Below are 19,138 nucleotides of genomic sequence, written 5' to 3'. Positions count from 1 at the left end.
GTCATGCAATGTGGACTTTCTGCAATTGCGTAACAAACTTGTGATGTCTGGCAAGTCTAGCAATAGCATAGCAAGTCATTTTAAAACTTGCAGCACAATTGCTTGCTATCTGGGTTCTTAGCTGCATTACCTAAACATACCAATGACTGTTGCTGGAGTGCAACTCTTTTTTTTGGTGGTGTACACGTGGAGCAGGGAATGACTCCTGGGATTGACTGTGAGATCTTCTAATGGTGCTCAGACCCGATCACACATGGAGCAATTACTGGGGCTAGGGATGGATGATTTCCTCGGATGTAAGTTTTTTGCCTCAAGCAGCGATCATTGTCCAGGTAACTTCTTCATGTCCAATCACAGCCTTGGACAGCTATGGCCACTGTCAGCCGGTCATTGCTTTGCACAGGCTGAGAGGCTACAACTATTTGCGACCACCTGAGAATCTAGCTGCAGGAATATGCTGGGTTCTTGCCGCAGCTGGCACAAATCGCACACGTGAATGGGGCCTTACAAGGAGATATTGTATTCAGACATCTATTCTGAGTTAATAACACATTCTTTTGGTGTAAATCCCCTTTTTCTATTTCATTCCCTCACCCCCTCAACATCAGTACACACACTCCCACAAGTTCTCTGGGTGTTTAATTGGAGCCATATGAAGAGGAAATTATTCAGTCAGTGCTGCAATATCACATACAGTCAGAAAGGCATGGGGGTGGGGAGGAAAAGGAAACATTTCAGAAAGAGATTGATGGAGTGAGAAGTACAGAGAGAGGTGAAGGTGGAGAGGCGGCTGTGTCGGCAGACCACACAAACCCTCTCACCATGTTGCTGAAGAGGGCACACAGCTCCCTGGAGAGAACAGACAAGTTCAGAAATCCGGTGGTCAGTTCATGGTTACTTGACGATAGCTGGTTTGAGCCCAGGGACTGCAAGGCTTCCACGTAGCTCTCCTGAGCATTCACAAAAGCTAGGGGGTAAAAACACACAAAAGATGATTAACATGACAGTGACTGCACACTACATGTAGAGAGGGCCAGGAAAGGGAGAGGCGCTTAGAAGCGGGTGTGCTGTTTAAAGCTGGCCATACGCATAGATTTCTCCCAAGCAGCCTGCAGGCTAAATGGAGAGAATCTAAAAAAATTCCTGCAACCACCCTACACAGCAACAATGGACACATCTCCCAATGTGGTTATTGTATTTTGACAGCAGCTATATAAGACTGGACACAGTGACTGTTTGGCTGCGTCCATCAAGGGATGTCGGGCAGGAGGTGACTGACAGGGCCACCCATCGATCAAATTTAAGCTCGAAAAATGCCGAAAACTCCAACTTGCCAAAATCTACAATCACTTCTGGGGACTCTACAGCAGGAATAATTGGAGATTTCAGGGAGTTGGACATTGTTAGGAACGCCTGCTACTAGCCAACAACATGGCCCTCTCAGAGGCGGCAACAACTTTTTTCCTCCTTACCCGATGTTCTGTGAAAAGGGGCAACTGGTTGTGTACGGTAGTGTACAGGCTGCCGGTGGTCTGTGAAAACAGCAACTCATCGAAATATCCAACTATTCCTGCTGTAGACTCACTGGAAGGGACGTGGTTGTAGATTTTGTTGAGTTGGAGTTTTCAGCAGAACACCGGTTCATCAGGAACTATGTATGGCCAGCTTATAGCAGAGCTCCACCCAAAAGGGGAAGCTCCACTTTTTGGCCTCCAAACCCCCCTCCGCTGCCACATTTGGCACCTTTCGGGGGGGGGGGGGCGGGGCGGGGGGGTAGTAGCTGATATCTGTCAAAACCAGGTACCCGCTCCCACTTCCGGGTAAGATCGCAGCAATCGTGATTTACAAAATGTCCCCTGCTTCCCCCCGCTGCCTCTTCTGGGAGACACACAGGTCCCAGAAGACAGTGGGATCATTCAGAAAGCACATGTGCAGTGGGAAACAGGCTGTGAAGCCGCATGGCTTCACTTCCTGTTTCCCTTAGTGAAGATGCCGGCGCCTGCACCTGGAGCCGATGGATGGATCGGCTTGGGGTGCTGACATCGCAGGATCCCTGGACAGGTAAGTGTCCTTGTATTAAAAGTCAGCAGCTACAGTATTTGTAGATTGGATTGACGAAGGAGCAAGACTAAATATGTTGCCGTCCACTCTGTGACGTCATCGCGTCCCGACGCCTTACGACCCTAGTCTCTGTGTCGGCTTGCATTCCAGTCTGGCTCACTCACAGGCTATAGCCCTCTCTGGCTCGTAGTGTTCCCTGGCTTCCAGGCTATATCCCCCTCTGTCCGCAGCCTGCTCAGTCAAGATCCCTAGCTCATTCACCTGCTCTTGGTGAACACCCATTCACAGGCTGAACTATCCAGCACAGCTCCCACTGACACTGTCGCAGTGACTCTGCCTGGCACAGAAGTGATCTGGAATTGACTCATCCATCCCTCTGGACCCCTGTGCCACTGGCTTCCTAAGAAGAATTATGATCTGCATTAATATTTCTCAAATCTTGCCAGTGCAATCCTTTATTCATATGTAGGCTTTTAACAATTAAATAGATACACTTAGATGGCTGCGCCTACTTTTTTTTATTTTGTACAGTATTTGTAGCGCTGACTTTTAATTTGTTTTTTTTATAGGCTGGAACTCTGCTTTAACTTACCTCCCTATCCCTCCTCTGTTGCCCCTGCATTCTAAGGCCTCATTCACACAGACAGTGACAAACCTGCAGTTGTATGCATTTATTGGGCATTTCGAAATGCATATAAAATGTACATAATGAATTTTAAGTCAAAATTTCTCTTTCGGATTATAAAAGTATAAAAAAAAAATTTACATGATCTGTTTTAGCGTGCAAGCTAGTGTCTGTTGTGTGCCAATAGCAGTGGGCAGTGCTTTGCGTTGTTACATTGTAAAGCACTGTTTATCCTTTTTTTTTTGTTCTCCTTTTTTAAGAGCCAGTTCACATTACAGAAAAGCAGTCTGGATGCATTCCTTGATGCATTTCTGCATGTGCATTTGTGATGCATTTTTAATGCTTTTCCGGTGCTTTTGTATGCTTTCCAGTGCATTTTTTCCCCTCTTTTTTTGCTCACCTTAAATGTGGACATGTGCGTTCTGGTGCTTTTTGATGCATTTAGGTGCATTCCAGCGAGTTTTTAACACGTTTAACCGCATTCTAGTACAGTTCAGTGCAGAAAAAATGCAGCATGTTCTACCCTTTTAAACGCACTGGAACTGACCGCACTGGTGTGAACTATGCCATTGGAAACCTACTATCTATGCGTTTCTGATGCAGAAAAGAAAAGCACTGGACTGCATGTGGTGTAAACCGCCCCTTAGAGCTAGTTCACACCACAATTTCTGTATTATGGATGCATTTCTGCATGCACGATTTGGAGCCATTCCAGTGCATTTTTTCCCATCTTTTTTCCTTCATTTCAATTCGGCACATGTGCATTTTGGGGCATTTTTGATGCGTTTTGCCAAGTTTCATACAGAAAAAATGCATGTTCAACTTTTGTTGACTGCACTGGAACGCACTGTACTGGTGTTGGAATATATGGAATACATGGAAAACACTGTGCATGGGTTTTTGATGCAGATTAAAGCGAAACAACTCTGTATCTGAGCACCACAAACCAAAAACAATATTTAATTCATCTTTAATATTCAAAGCAAACTCTCCCATCCATTCATGTCTCCATGCTTTATTTTGTTGAGAAATCACTTTGAAAACCATCCCCTAGAATTCCTGGCTGTGGCCATCTTAAGTAAAGGCAAATGATTCATGTAGCATTTACTTCATGGAATCCATCTGCCCTTAGCTCAAGCATGCAAGCAGGAGAGTGTGCTTAGATGAGAAAATCCCTCCTTCTCTCCTCCCCTCCCGAAGACTCCTGGGATGTATGACATCATCTAGGCAATAACCAGGAAGTAACTGAAGAAATGTAAAAAAAAAAGTATGAAACAAGTCTTACTTTTGGACTGTCCAAGACATAAAAGAAGCCAGGGTTGCATTCCACAACTGCACCACTTATGACTAATATGTATCTTATGGGCAGACTGATTCTTCAAATCAAATTTATATAACACTCACTTCAATCCTAAATTATAAATATTAAGTCGTCTTAGCTGTAAAAGAGTAAGGCCCTTGCACACGGGGCTGTTCAGCTGCTGTGCGTTCCTCCTGGTGTTTTAATGCACCCGGGAGGGACTAATGCAGCATTCCGTCCCACTGCCTGTGGCAAATCAAAGTCAACTGCAGGCTACAGCTGGACAAGGCTGAATGCTGTACCATGTGGTACTAATTTTAAATGTTCTGACAAAACACATAGGGCGGAATCAACGCTCGTGACATCACCGCTAATTCCACAAGGCTGTCAGTTTGATTCCCGGGACTTGTATATGCTGCATATATGTTCGTTTTTTAACTATTTTATTGTGATTAGTTGTTTCTTTCACTTTTAATAAATGTCATATAAAGTTTTACACTATGGCAATATTTTGATTTATTTCCATATATGACATGCTGGTATAACTACCTACCCTCTCTCATGAGAGCGTTCCCATTGAAAAGGAAGAAAGGTGTTGAGGACGTTCACCACCCCTAGGGAAATCTTTCCACGTTGCACTCATGACTCTTATAATTTAGAGTCCATTTTAAGCAGCCACTTTTTATCATATGGTGGGGGTAAACCTGGGTGATTCGCCTTTTTTCGTTTGACATTCACATCAAAGGCGTAGCTTAGACTCATGTTGAGCACTGGATTTTTTTTTCTTTTTGAAGTGAACACAAAGTTTCATTATTGAATTGTTACCACTTATGGGACTTTTTGATTTTCATATATATTGCATTTATCACCATTTCATGTTAGCGCGGCAAATGTTGTATTACGTTTGCTATTTACAATCACATCCTGATTGTTGTTGCCAGCTGTTGTTCTTTGACCTGCCATTTAGGATGTTGTTTGCACTCATTTTTAAAACCCTATGCTTTCAGGAACGAACGACCTGCATTCCAGCCATTCATCCCTGAACACATAGGGCCCTAAATGCGAATACCACTAAGTACAGTGTTCAGCTTCATCCAGCTGCAGCCTGCCATAGACTTTGATAGACTGTAGGCAGTGGGGCTGGACCTTGCACCTGTCCCTATTGGGCGAACTGACACAGAGAAGGACTCAAAGCAGCTAGATGGTCCCATGTGCAAGGGGCCTTTAACACACACACACAATTATATAGTGAGAGCCATGTCATCAATGTTCATTTCCAAAGTTATCATAACCCAGTCCATCCTTATTTATTTTTTACCTTGGTGGCTCCCACCTCCAACTACAGCTATGACCATTTATTAAAGCTGAGCGCAAGGCAAGGCATATTGCAGCTGCGCTGAATGTTTCAAAGTCGAAGCTGAGAAATACGCTCGCTATACCATCCTAAGACACCCTGAACCTTTCTCTAAGTATCTGATACTCACAGAGACCTGCTGTATAGATGGATCGTACGCTCTTCCGGATTCTACCCAAAACTTGAAAGTCCAATTCTAAACTCTACAAGAAATAAAACACAGCAAACACAGGATTACTAAGAGGGGTAGTACAAAGGAACAGTCACAATAACTCTTTCTATTTATTTGTTATAGGGACTTATATAGCACTCACATTCATACACTAGGGCCAATTTACCTACTAGCATGTCTTTGGAGTGTGGGAGGAAACTAGAAAACCCACACAGGTAAAGGGAGAACATGCAAACACCAGGTAGGTAGTGTCGTGGTTGAGCTTCGAACCCACAGCCCTAGTGCTGCCCAATAAAAGTGCTACCCAATAAAAGTGCTGCCCAATAAAAGTGCTGCCCAATAAAAGTGCTGCCCAATAAAAGTGCTGCCCAATATAAAAACTTCTAGTTTTGGTTATAATGTAGAAGATAAAATTCTGTTGGGATGTTATCGTTATCCGTGTCTTCATCGGGGAGATTTCTCTGGACTGGCAAAAAGTAGGTGGAAGTCTTCCCAAAATAAAGGAAAATTCCCATCTCTGAATGTAATCACAACAACAAGTGTCCCTATTGGAACAAATCCTTTCTAAAGCTGCATGATTCTGGATAAAATGAGAGTCACAATTTTTTTGCTTAAAATAAAGATCACGATTCTCAGCGTAACATCATCTTTTACATTATACAAAAAAAAATTGAGCTAACTTTACTGCTTAGTTTTCTTTTAATTCATTGAGGTGTATTTTTTCTCAACAAATTGTGTTTGAAAAACCACTGCGCAAATACAGTGTGACATAAAATATAGCAATGACCGCCATTTTATTCTCTAGGGTCTCTGCTAAAAAACATACATAATGTTTTGGAGTTACAAGTAATTTTCTAGCAAAAAATACTGATTTTAACTTGTAAGCACCAAATGTCAGAAACAGGCTTAGTCTTAAGTGGTTAAACTGCCCTTATAAGTTCATCCCTTTGATCTAAAAGAACTAAATGATACAATGTTTCTCTTTATCTCTCAGCACTGAGCAATGTTGTGATAAATTTTGCCTGTGTTCTGTCAGAATACCACTACCTATCAAATTTTGTTTCCGGAAGTGACGTACGGAATAGAACAACTTACTGCGCATGTGCCATGTGTTCCAACATGGCCGATATGCACTCCAATAGGTTTCCTAACATGACAGAACACAAAGCAGAGGTGGACATCTTCTTACACCCATGCAAGCCTTGAATTTTACATTTATTTTAGCAGTAAACTCACCTTATATACTGATTCACAGTATTACATTTGTATTAATATTGTAATCTACTAAGTATAGCGAGAAACCTGCAGGTAGAAGGTGGCGACGGCCATCTTGGTACACCCCGCACTGCTCAGCGACAAACTGATTATATAGTGAAATAGACTATTTCACTCGGTCGCGGTGAAATAATCTATTTTAGTATATAAGGTGAGTTTACTGCTAAAAGAAATGTAAAATTCAAGACTTGCGTGGGTGTAAGAAGATGTCTGTCGCTGCTTCGTGTTCTGTCACATTAGGAAACCTATTGGTATTCTGACAGAACACCGGCTGTCTATTTTTTTTTTCTTTGACAGCTGTGAGCACATAACTGCTCTGCACTAGGGATGCACCGAAATTTCGGCCGATAATGGGTTAACAGTGCCGAAATTAATATGGCCGCCGTGAGGAAGGAGGAGGGCGCAGCGCAGCGCAGGGCAGGTTTTAAAAGTCCCGCCTCTGGCCGGCCGCCCGCCTCTCAATGACGTCCCTACTACTATGATCTCTGCATTAATGAATGGACATACCAGGCGGGAGGGCGGGGCGAGCGGCCGCTAATAGATAGAACTGTGTGATCCTTCCTGTCAGCTCAGCGGGACTGTGACTATGTGTGAATGAGATCTGATCTGACCTGACACCGGACGGGGGGGCGGGGGGAGCGGCCGCTAATAGCTGTAACTATGTGAGCTTCACTTCCTTGTCAGTGGAGATACATGCCTGACAAGGAAGTGAAAGGCTCACATAGTTACAGCTATTAGCAGCCGCTCCCCCCGCCCGGCCGGTGTCAGGTCAGATCAGATCTCATTCACACATAGTCACAGTCCCGCTGAGCTGACAGGGAAGTATCACATAGTACTATGTATTAGCGGCCGCTCGCCCCTCCCTCCCGCCCGGACTGTCAGGGAATTGAAGAGAAGTGAAGCTCACATACTGACAGCTATTAGCGGCCGCTCGCCCGCCCGGTGTGTCAGTTCATTCATGTACAGATCGTAGTAGAAGTGACATCACCGGGAGGCGGGCGGCCGGCCAGAGGCGGGACTTTTGAATAATGGACACAGTGACTGGAGGAGTGAGTAGGAGAGGGACGCTGAGGCTGATGGGGGGGGGGGGGGGTGATAGCTGAGGCAGCTTACCATTGGTATTTGTATTAATTATGCAGCATGAGGGGGTAAATGTATTGTCACTGCTGCATTAGTGACCGACCACTGGCAGTTAATTAACCCCTTTGTGCTGCATTAGTGCAACCAGTATCAGTGCAACCAGTGTTAATTAACACTGATACTGGTTGCACTAATGCAGCACAAAGGGGTTAATTAACTGCCACTGGTCGGTCACTAATGCAGCAGTGACAATACATTAACCCCCTCATGCTGCATAATACAATAAGTCATAAAAGTCATTTTCGGTTTCGGTTTTCGGCCAATGGCATCCTGCATTTTCGGCTTTGGTTTCGGCCCAAAATTTTCATTTCGGTGCATCCCTACTCTGCACTGTTACAAGAATCGTGAAAATGCCAGAATAAGATTGTGAGGGGGGTTGAATCGAGATTGCAAATTTTTAACAATTAATTGTGCAGCGCTAATCCCTTCTCTTCAAGTGCTGGTGACAACGTTAACATTTTGGGGCTCCCCTCAGTTTCTCTTCCAGAGGACCAATTGTATGGTTGGATCCCCCAAAAGGGGACCCAGAGAACAGTAAAAACCTGACAAGGCTTCTAATCCTTCCCAACTCTATCCAAAAACGTTTTGAATGGGGTTATACTTTAGGATGCAGTGCACAAGAGACACAATGAGCACAATGTGGATTCCATAATGTAAAGCATAAAGCCTTGAGACTCAGGTACACTGGCGTGCAATCATAATAGTGTCAAACAACAGCAGCCAACACTAGCAAAATAAAGATTTAAACACTTAAGGACCAGAAGGTTTCACCCCCGTAATGCTAGGCCAATTTTTGCGATACAGCACTGCGTTACTTTAACTTACAATTTGTCGTGGTCGTGCAACGCTGTACCCAAATAAAATTGATGTCCTTTGTTTCCCACAAATAGAACTTTCTTTTGGTGGTATTTGATTAGATTTTTTTTTTTTTGCACTATAACAAAAAAAGACCCACAATTCTGAAAAAAAAAAAACAATATTTTTTATTTTCTCCTATAAAACATTCCCAATAAAAAAAATTTAAAAATCATAATTATTTTCATCATTTTAGGCCAATATGTATTCTGCCACATATTTTTGGTAAAAAAAATTCCAATAAGTGTATATTGATTGGTTTGCGCAAACATTATCGCGTCTACAAACTAGTGGAGAGATATATATAATTTTTATTTATTTTTTTTTTTTTTTTCCTAGTAATGGCAGTGATCAGTGATGTTTAGTGGACTGCAACATTGCTGCAGACAGATCGGACCCCTATCTGACACTTTTGACACTTTTGAGGGGACCAGTGACATTACTACAGTAGTGTTAAAAAATATGCACTGTTACTGTATATAATATGCACTGTATACTGTATATGACACTGGCAGGGGAGGGGTTAAACCCAGGAGCGATGAAAGGGTTAAGTGTGCTCCTAGGGAGTGCTTTCTAACTGTATGGGGGATCGACTCACTGGATGAACACAGAGCTGAGGAACTACAGTAATTGTAGCTGCTGACTTAGAATTTTTTCTGAAGGAGCCTGGAACTCCTCTTTAAAGCGGAACTAAACCCATCAATTTAATAGAAAAAATGGGGGTACCCACGCGCTATCACACTCAACAATATTAGCTCAAAAGAATAGCCGCAAACACCAGAAATGACAAATTCCTTATGTCAAGTAAAGCGATGTGATAAAGAAAGGATAGTGCTGCGCTGTTCTATAATAATAAATAAATAAATATAAAGACTATAAAACTGGTGTACGAAGTCTTTATATTTATTTACTATTATAGAACAGCGCACCACTATCTTTTCTTTATCACATCAATTTAATAGTTTCAAAAAACAGTCATATTCATGGCATGCTGGGAATGCAACTGTCACATTTGTTTATGCTCTCAACAAAACTGTCAAACCATCAAATGGCTTGTGTTATAACTGATCCCATGTGCAACATCATGGCAGTTGCAAATCAAATAGAGGCCAAGATGGCAGCTTCCTTGGCTGAAAAGAATAGGAGGGTTTAGTTCTACTTTATGCTCCAAAACGCATGTTCGGGTGCCATTCATTTTCAATGGCACCGAGATGCGGTACGGTTTTGCCGCAATTAAATTGTGCGGGATTCGCAGCAAACCGCAAAGTGAAAAGCTTTTCGCCCAAAAGAAGCTCCTCAAACCATATTTTAGGTGACATTGAAAATGAATGGTACCAAAACATAGTCTTTGTGATTGTACAATTATTTGAGATCGCGGGTAGAATCACAGGGATTTTGCTAAAAAATCCCAATACACCAAATGTTAATGGAGCCTTAAAGCGGAACTAAAGTTCTGCTATTATTAACTGTGAGCAGACAGATATTTTAACAAAAGATCCCAACTAGGTCCTTACTCCTGACTAGGCAGAAAAAACTGTGACTATAGCAGAGAGAGGGAGTGTACCCCCTGGGACGGCCCATGGGTGAACCCAGAATTTTTTTCTGCCTACTGTCCTTTTCCTGTAGGGGGCAGTATAACCCAATGGTCAAGAATGACAGGAGCTGTGTCCGTCAATGAACAAAAGAGAAACAACTTTTTTTTTTTTATGTTTTCATAAATTTAGAAAACATTTATAAAACCAGTGGTGATTAAATACCACCAAAGGAAAGCTCTAGTTCTATGAACAAAATGATAAAAAAGTAGTTTGGGTACAGTGTTGCATGACCGCGCAATTGTCATTCAAAGTGTGACAGCGCTGAGGGGCTAAAAGTGCCCAGTATTGAAGTGGTTAAATATCACCAAAAGAAAGCTCTAGCTGTGTGAACAAAATTATAAAAATGTAGTTTTGGTACAATGTTACATGACCAAAAGCTCACGAAAACCTATTCCCATTAAAATCAATGAATACTTTTACACTGAGTCGGTGCGCTGGCAGTGCGGTGAAAAGAATCCTGCCAGCAGCATCTTTGGAGCATGTTTGGAGCGCTAAAAAAAAGCACCTCAAAAATGCCCTACTCCATTGAAATGAATGGGAAGTGCCTGAAAAGCTCTTTCAAGGCACCTGAAGGGGCTCTAATTGTTATTCAAAGTGTGCCAGCGCTGAAAGCTGAAAATTGCCCAGGGCAGGAGGGGGGTAAAAGTGCCCGGTATTGAAGCAGTTAAATAACACCAAAAGAAAGCTCTAATTGTGGTAAAAAATGATAAAAATGTAGTTTGGATACAGTGTTGCATGACTGCGCAATTGTCATTCAAAGTGTGACAGCACTGAAAGCTGAAAATTGTCCTGGGCAGGAGGGGGGTAAAAGTGCCTGGTATTAAAGTGATTGAATACCACTAAAAGAAAGCTCTAGTTCTGTTAACAAATTGATAAAAATTTAGTTTGAATACAGTGTTGCATGACTGCGCAATTGTCATTCAAAGTGTGACAGCACTAGAAGCTGAAAATTGTCCTGTGCAGGAGGGGGGTAAAAGTGCCTGATTTTGAAGCAGTTAAATACCACCAAAAGAAAGCTCTAGTTGTGGGAACAAAATGATAACAATTTCGTTTGGGTACTGTGTTGCATGACTGCGCAATTGTCATTCAAAGCGTAAAGGCGCTGAAAGCTGAAAATTGTCCTGGGCATGAGGGGGGTAAAGTGCCTGGTATTGAAGTGGTTAAATACCACTAAAAGAAAGCTCTAGTTGTGTGAACAAAATGATAAAAAAAAAATCGAATTTGGGTACAGTGTTGCATGACTGCGCAATTGTCATTCACAGTGCAACAGCGCTGAAAGCTGGCCTGGGCAGGAGGGGGGTAAAAGTGCCCTGTATTAAAATGGTTAAATACCACTAAATGAAAGCTCTAGTTGTGGGAACAAAATGATAAGTGTTGCATGACCACGCAATTGTCATTCAAAGTGTGACAGCGCTGAAAGCTGTAAAGTGTCCTGGGCAGGAGGGGGGTAAACGTGCCCAGTAATAAAGTGGTTAAATACCACTAAAAGAAAGCTCTAGTTCTGTGGAAAAAAAAATGCTAAAAATGTAGTTTGGGTACAGTGTTGCATGACTGCGCAATTGTCATTCAAACTGCGACAGCGCTGAAAGCTGTAAAGTGTCCTGGGCAGGAGGGGGGTAAAAGTGCTAAAAATTTAGTTTGGGTGTTGCATGACTGAGCAATTGTCATTCAAAGTGCGACAGCGCTGAAAGCTTGGCCAGGAAGGGGTAAAAGTGCCCAGTATTAAAGTGGTTAAATTCCACTAAAAGAAGGCTCTAGTTCTGTGAAAAGAAAATGCTAAAAATGTAGTTTGGGTACAGTGTTGCATGACTGCGCAATGGTCATTCAAAATGTGACAGCGCTGAAAGCTGGCCTGGGCAGGAGGGGGGTAAAAGTTCCCGGTATTAAAGTGGTTAAATACCACTAAAAGAAAGCTCTAACTTGCCTAATACCCTGCGATTGCTGAATTAACGTTTCTACTTTTTCAATTGCTTCATATCTCTATAATTAGGAACTGAGGTTGCTGGTTACTGTTCGCTTGCTTGGATTGTATCTTTGCATTGTAGATTTGCCGCTGTTGTGCTGGGACAGCCTTGATGGGTTTTCTTGCCCCCTTGAGGGGCTCTATTCTTGAATGATGGACCTACTGGGTGGAGCCTGGGGTGGTGGGTGGGTGGCTGTGACCTGTTGTCACTTGTTTTTTCTGTGTTACCCTGCGTGGCCTTGCGTTGTGTCTGTCTGTTTTTGTTTGTTTGCAAAAATTAATAAACAGAAATTTTCAAAAAAAAGAAAGCTCTAGTTGTGTGAACAAAATGATAAAAATGTAGTTTGAATACAGCGTTGCATGACTGCGCAATTGTCATTCAAAGTGTGACCATGCTGAAAATGGTCCTGGGCAAGGGGGGGGGGGGGTAAAAGTGCCCTGTATTAAAGCAGTTGAATACCACCAAAAGAAAACTCTAGTTGTGGGAACAAAATTATAAAAACGTAGTTTGAATACAGTGTTGCATGACTGCGCAATTGTCATTCAAAGTGTGACCATGCTGAAAATGGTCCTGGGCAAGAGGGGGGGGGGGGAATAAAAGTGCCAGTATTGAAGCAGTTGAATACCACCAAAAGAAAACTCTAGTTGTGGGAACAAAATTATATCCTCACATTGTAAAGCGCTGCGCAAACTGTTGGCGCTATATAAATCCTGTATGATATTATAATAATAATATAAAAATGTAGTTTGAATACAGCGTTGCATGACCGCGCAATTGTCATTCAAAGTGCGAGAGTGCTGACAGCTGGCAGCTGGCCTGGGCAGGAGGTGGGTAATAGTGGGCAGTATTGAAGTGGATAAGGCAAGCATAGGACTGTTTTAGAAAAGAATAGAGGGTATGTAATAGGTGATGGGGGGAGAAGGAGGGGTCTGTGGGAAGGAGAAAGAAAGAGTCCTTTCTAGTTCCTGGTATGCGGAAATAAAGAAGCTCCTTTGATTTCCAGCATCTCCTCCACTTCATCAGCACTCCTCCCTCCCTCCACCTCACCCTGCTCCCAACAAGGTGTGACAATGACATCCACACACACATGTCACCAAACACAATATCAACAAATAAAAGGAGCCCTGATGGGACAAATAAAAGGAGCCCTGATGGGACAAATACAAGGAGCTCTGATGGGACAAATACAAGGAGCCCTGATGGGACAAATAAAAGGAGCCCTGATGGGACAAATAAAAGGAGCCCTTATGGGACAAATACAAGGAGCCCTGATGGGACAAATACAAGGAGCCCTGATGGGACAAATAAAATGAGCCCTTATGGGACAAATAAAAGGAGCCCTTATGGGACAAATAAAAGGAGCCCTTATGGGACAAATAAAAGGATCCCTGATGGGACAAATAAAAGGATCCCTGATGGGACAAATAAAAGGATCCCTGATGGGACAAATAAAAGGAGCCCTGATGGGACAAATAAAAGGAGCCCTGATGGGACAAATAAAAGGAGCCCTGATGGGACAAATAAAAGGAGCCCTTATGGGACAAATAAAATGAGCCCTTATGGGACAAATAAAAGGAGCCCTTATGGGACAAATAAAAGGATCCCTGATGGGACAAATAAAAGGATCCCTGATGGGACAAATAAAAGGAGCCCTGATGGGACAAATAAAAGGAGCCCTGATGGGACAAATAAAAGGAGCCCTGATGGGACAAATAAAAGGAGCCCTGATGGGACAAATAAAAGGAGCCCTGATGGGACAAATAAAAGGAGCCCTTATGGGACAAATAAAAGGAGCCCTGATGGGACAAATAAAAGGAGCCCTGATGGGACAAATAAAAGGAGCCCTTATGGGACAAATAAAAGGAGCCCTGATGGGACAAATAAAAGGAGCCCTGATGGGACAAATAAAATGAGCCCTTATGGGACAAATAAAAGGAGCCCTGATGGGACAAATAAAATGAGCCCTTATGGGACAAATACAAGGAGCCCTGATGGGACAAATAAAATGAGCCCTGATGGGACAAATACAAGGAGCTCTGATGGGACATAGAGTGCAGACAGACAGGACAATGAGTACTTACCTCCTCCAGAGCTGTCACTCCCTGTCTACACTTGTGTGCCTTGCTGAGAAAGTTAGGTAAGGATCCCTCAGGGCTGATCTCCTGGAAGAGGCTGAGTGCTATGGAGTCTGGCATGGTGCTGCTCACCTCCTTCTTCATCACTACTTACACACCATCTGCTGACATGGCCATCCCCACATCTCACTCCTCATACAGCTGATCCCCCTTTCACTTTCACAAGGTCCGTCCTGCAATCATTGCTTCCCCATGGTGGAATTCATCTCCATATTGTGCAGGACACTATTGGTGACTGCAGGCAAAGTGTCTTTGTTGATGGGATGGGATCTGCGTGCTGTCAGCAGCAATCCTTTAGTTAGGAAAGTTGTAGGGGATCAGGAGTCCCAGGTTGGCTACACTGGGGAGGAGGAGGAGGGGGAGAAGGAGGAGGAGGGAGGGGGATCTCCTGCTGCTCTGCCTCCCTCCTCCTGGCCGATCCCAGTCACGTGACGGCTCCGGAGCAGAGAGCGAAGTCTCAGCACGTTGGCTGCACATTTCTCCTGTACAAGTATGTGACCTGCCCAGGACAAGGTGACAACGCTGACACAGATAAGAAGAAGAGAGGACACTACACTCATCTGCAGCTCAGTCCTTCACATGTCAACTATTCTTCTCCAGGACAATAAAGTAGTATTAAACCTGAACATTCCCCAGCATCCCCAGATCTAGGGGGGCAGTTATAAAAAGTCAGAGTGTACAAGGCAGCCATCAGAATTTTTTGGGCCCCTTACACAGCTTTAGGCCTGGGCCCCCCCAGGGCCCGTCCAATGGTCATTCCACTGAATCCGCCCACTGGCCATCCCACCAAGTCCTTCAGTGCACCCATTTTTATTTTAACACTCTTACAAATTAATATATAACAATGAATCTAATCCAGCAAAGAGACATCCCCATGTAATCAGCAAAGACATGGCCCAATCCAGCAAAGAGACATTCCAATCCAGCAAAGAGACATTCACATAAACTCAGCAAAGAGAAATCCAAATCCAGGAAAAAGACATCCCACTGGCTGCATTGGCTCGCTCTGTGGCTGTCCCGCTCTAGCAATTGCTAGTTACTACAGCAGCAACAACTTAGTCTTGTTAGTTGGGGCCTGGGCTGCAGGGCCCCTCAGGATGCCGGGGCCCCCTACATGTGTATGGCCTGTCCCCCCCTGATGGCAGCCCTGAGAGTGTATAATGTCAACGGTGTGACAGTATTCCCATTCACTAAGGTCTGGTTCACACTTCGTTTTGAGCCGAAATCGCTTAAAAGAACGCATGTACCTGCTTTTTTTTTATATTTCCATTAAAGTGCGACCCACAAAATCGCACTGAAGTAGCACAGGACCCTACCCCAAAACTCATATCGCAATTGATGTCAACAACCACCATTGAAATCAATTTCATTTCTATTGTCATGCAATTCTGTGCGACTCAAGTTGCATTAGAAATTGGGTACCAGGCGTCAGCGAGCTTCACTAGTAAGAGTCAGAACGCCAAGATAATATCTGACAGACAGTGGCAGTGAGTGAGTACAGGACACATTGGCTGGCATTAGATTGGAACGAGTAAAAAGAAACTGTGCCTCCTTATATCAGGTGTCCCCATCAGAGTACCCCCCCCCCCTTGCATCAATCAGAGTACCTCCTTACATCATCTGTTCACACCAGAACACCCCCTTACATCAAATGCCCCCATCAGAATCCCTCTTACATCAAATGCCCCCATCAGAGTCACCCTTACATCAGATGTCCGCATCAAAGTGCCCTGTGCATCACAGTACCTCCTTACATCAACTATCCACATGAGGGTGCCTCCTTACCTCACCTGTATCCATCAGAGCCCTCCCTTACATCATCTGTTTCCATCAGAGCCTTACCATAAGGCCTCTTTCACACGGTCCGCCTCTGTAGGCGGATCCGTGCTGCTCAGCGGGGATCGATACGCGATCCCCACTGAGCCGGCGGATGACAGCTCCGTCTCCGCTTGCAGAGCGGAGAGGGAGGTGTCTCAGCACCCGCTGCCCTCTATGGGGGATCGGAGGAGAGCGGACCGCCTGTCCGCTCTCATCCGATCCGATCCCCAGGACGGATGGAAAATAGGGTTTTCATCCGTCCGGATTTCACGGACAGGATCGGATGCGGATGGCAGCGGGTGTCAGCGGAAATGTCTCTGCTGACATCCGCTGCTCCATAGGGCTAAATGGGCATCCGATCAGATCTGCCTAAAAAAACTGACAGGCGGATCTGATCGTAACGCCCGTGTGAAAGAGCCCTAAATGAAATGTTTCCATCAGTGTCCCTTTACATCAATCAGAGTACCTCCATACACCAACTATCCACATCAGAGTGACCCTTTCCATAAACTGACCTATCATAGTTCCCCCTTACATAAACTATCCCCATCAAAGTGCCCCCCTTACATCAAATGTCCCCATCAGAGTCACCCTTACATCAACTGTCCCCATCAGAGTGCACCTTTACATCAACTGTCGCCATCAGAGTCACCCTTACATCAACTGTCACCATCAGAGTCACCCTTACATCAACTGTCCCCATCAGAGTGCCCCCTTACAACAACTCTCCGCATCAGAGTGCCCCCTTACATTAACTGTCCCCATCAGAGTGCCCCCTTACTTCAACTGTCCCCATCAGAGTCACCCTTGCATCAAATGTCCCCATCAGAGTGCCCCCTTATATCAAATGTCCCCATCAGAGTGCACCCTTGCGCCAAATGTCCCCATCAGAGTCACCCTCACATCAAATGTCCCCATTAGAATGCTTTCTTAGATCAAATGTCCCCATCAGAGTGCCCCTTTACTTTAAATGTCCCCATCAGAGTACCCCCTTACATCAACTGTTCCCATCAGAGTCCCCCTTACATCAAATGTCCCCATCAGAGTCACCCTTACATCAACTGTCCCCATCAGAGTGCACCTTTACATCAACTGTCCCCATCAGAGTCACCCTTACATCAACTGTCCTCATCAGAGTGCCCCTTTACATCAACTGTCACCATCAGAGTCACCCTTACATCAACTGTCCCCATCAGAGTGCCCCCTTACAACAACTCTCCGCATCAGAGTGCCCCCTTACATTAACTGTCCCTATCAGAGTGCCCCCTTACTTCAACTGTCCCCATCAGAGTCACCCTTGCATCAAATGTCCCCATCAGAGTGCCCCCTTATATCAAATGTCCCCATCAGAGTGCACCCTTGCGCCAAATGTCCCCATCAGAGTCACCCTCACATCAAATGTCCCCATTAGAATGCTTTCTTAGATCAAATGTCCCCATCAGAGTGCCCCCTTACTTTAAATGTCCCCATCAGAGTACCCCCTTACATCAACTGTTCCCATCAGAGTCCCCCTTACATCAACTGTCCCCATCAGAGTCACCCTTACATCAACTGTCCCCATCAGAGTGCCCCCTTACATCAACTGTCCCCATCAGAGTACCACTTACATCAACTGTCCCCATAAGAGTCCCCCTTACATCAACTGTCCCCATAAGATTCCCCCATACATCAACTGTCCCCATCAGATTCACCCTTACATCAACTGTCCCTATCAGAGTGCCCCCTTACATCAACTGTCCCCATCAGAGTCAGCCTTACATCAACTGTCCCCATCAGAATGCCCCTTACATCAACTGTCCCCATCAGAGTCCCCCTTACATCAACTGTCCCCATCAGAGTGCCCCCTTACATCAACTGTCCCCATCAGAGTGCCCCTTACATCAACTGTCCCCATCATAGCCCCCCTTACATCAACTGTCCCCATCAGATTCACCCTTACATCAACTGTCCCTATCAGAGTGCCACCTTACATCAAATGCCCCCATCAGAGCCACCCTTACATCAGATGTCCGCATCAAAGTGCCCTGTGCATCACAGTACCTCCTTACATCCACTATCCACATCAGGGTGCCTCCTTACCTCACCTGTCTTCATCATAGCCCTCCCTTACATCACCTGTTTCCATCAGAGCCTCCCCTTAAATCAAATGTTTTTTATCAGTGTCCCTTTACATAAGGTGTTCTCACCAGAGTGCCCCCTTGCATCAATCAGAGTACCTCCATACACCAACTATCCACATCAGAGTGACACTTTACATAAACTGACCTATCAGAGTTCCCCCTTACATAAACTGTCCCCATCAGAATGCCCCCTTACATCAAATGTTCCCATCAGAGTCACCCTTACATCAACTGTCCTCATCAGAGTGCCCCTTTACATCAACTGTCACCATCAGAGTCACCCTTACATCAACTGTCCCCATCAGAGGGCCCCTTACAACAACTCTCCGCACCGGAGTGCCCCCTTACATTAACTGTCCCCACCAGAGTGCCCCCTTACTTCAACTGTCCCCATCAGAGTCACCCTTGCATCAAATGTCCCCATAAGCGTGCCCCCTTATATCAAATGTCCCCATCAGAGTGCACCCTTGCGTCAAATTTCCCCATCTGAGTCACCCTCACATCAAATGTCCCCATTGGAATGCTTTCTTAGATCAACTGTCCCCATCAGAGTGCCCCCTTACTTTAAATGCCCCCATCAGAGTACCCCCTTACATCAACTGTTCCCATCAGAGTCCCCCTTACATCAACTGTCCCCATCAGAGTCACCCTTACATCAACTGTCCCCATCAGAGTGCCCCCTTACATCAACTGTCCGCATCAGAGTCCCACTTACATCAACTGT

General features: G+C 44.6%; 1 protein-coding gene and 1 long non-coding RNA gene across 2 annotated transcripts in view; one reads left to right on the top strand and one right to left on the bottom strand.

The window, feature by feature from the left end:
- Positions 1–14,844, bottom strand: part of LOC309547337 (arf-GAP with SH3 domain, ANK repeat and PH domain-containing protein 3-like) — a 110,458-nt gene extending 95,614 nt beyond the window's left edge. The window contains exons 1-3 of the mRNA XM_082247173.1: positions 14,423–14,844; positions 5,471–5,543; positions 822–967 (exon numbers count right to left, since the gene is read on the bottom strand). Coding sequence (XP_082103299.1) covers positions 822–967; positions 5,471–5,543; positions 14,423–14,560 — 357 coding nt within the window. The 5' untranslated portion in view covers positions 14,561–14,844. The remainder of the gene's footprint in view (positions 1–821; positions 968–5,470; positions 5,544–14,422) is intronic.
- Positions 1–19,138, top strand: part of LOC309546218 — a 1,099,142-nt gene that overhangs the window by 1,024,070 nt on the left and 55,934 nt on the right. The window lies entirely within an intron of this gene.

The sequence above is a fragment of the Pelophylax lessonae genome (assembly GCF_965119305.1).
Source record: "Pelophylax lessonae genome assembly, chromosome: 2".
Classification (NCBI taxonomy): domain Eukaryota; kingdom Metazoa; phylum Chordata; class Amphibia; order Anura; family Ranidae; genus Pelophylax; species Pelophylax lessonae.
The sequence above is the reverse complement of the archived record's forward strand: the minus strand, read 5'-3'. Positions and strand labels throughout refer to the sequence as shown.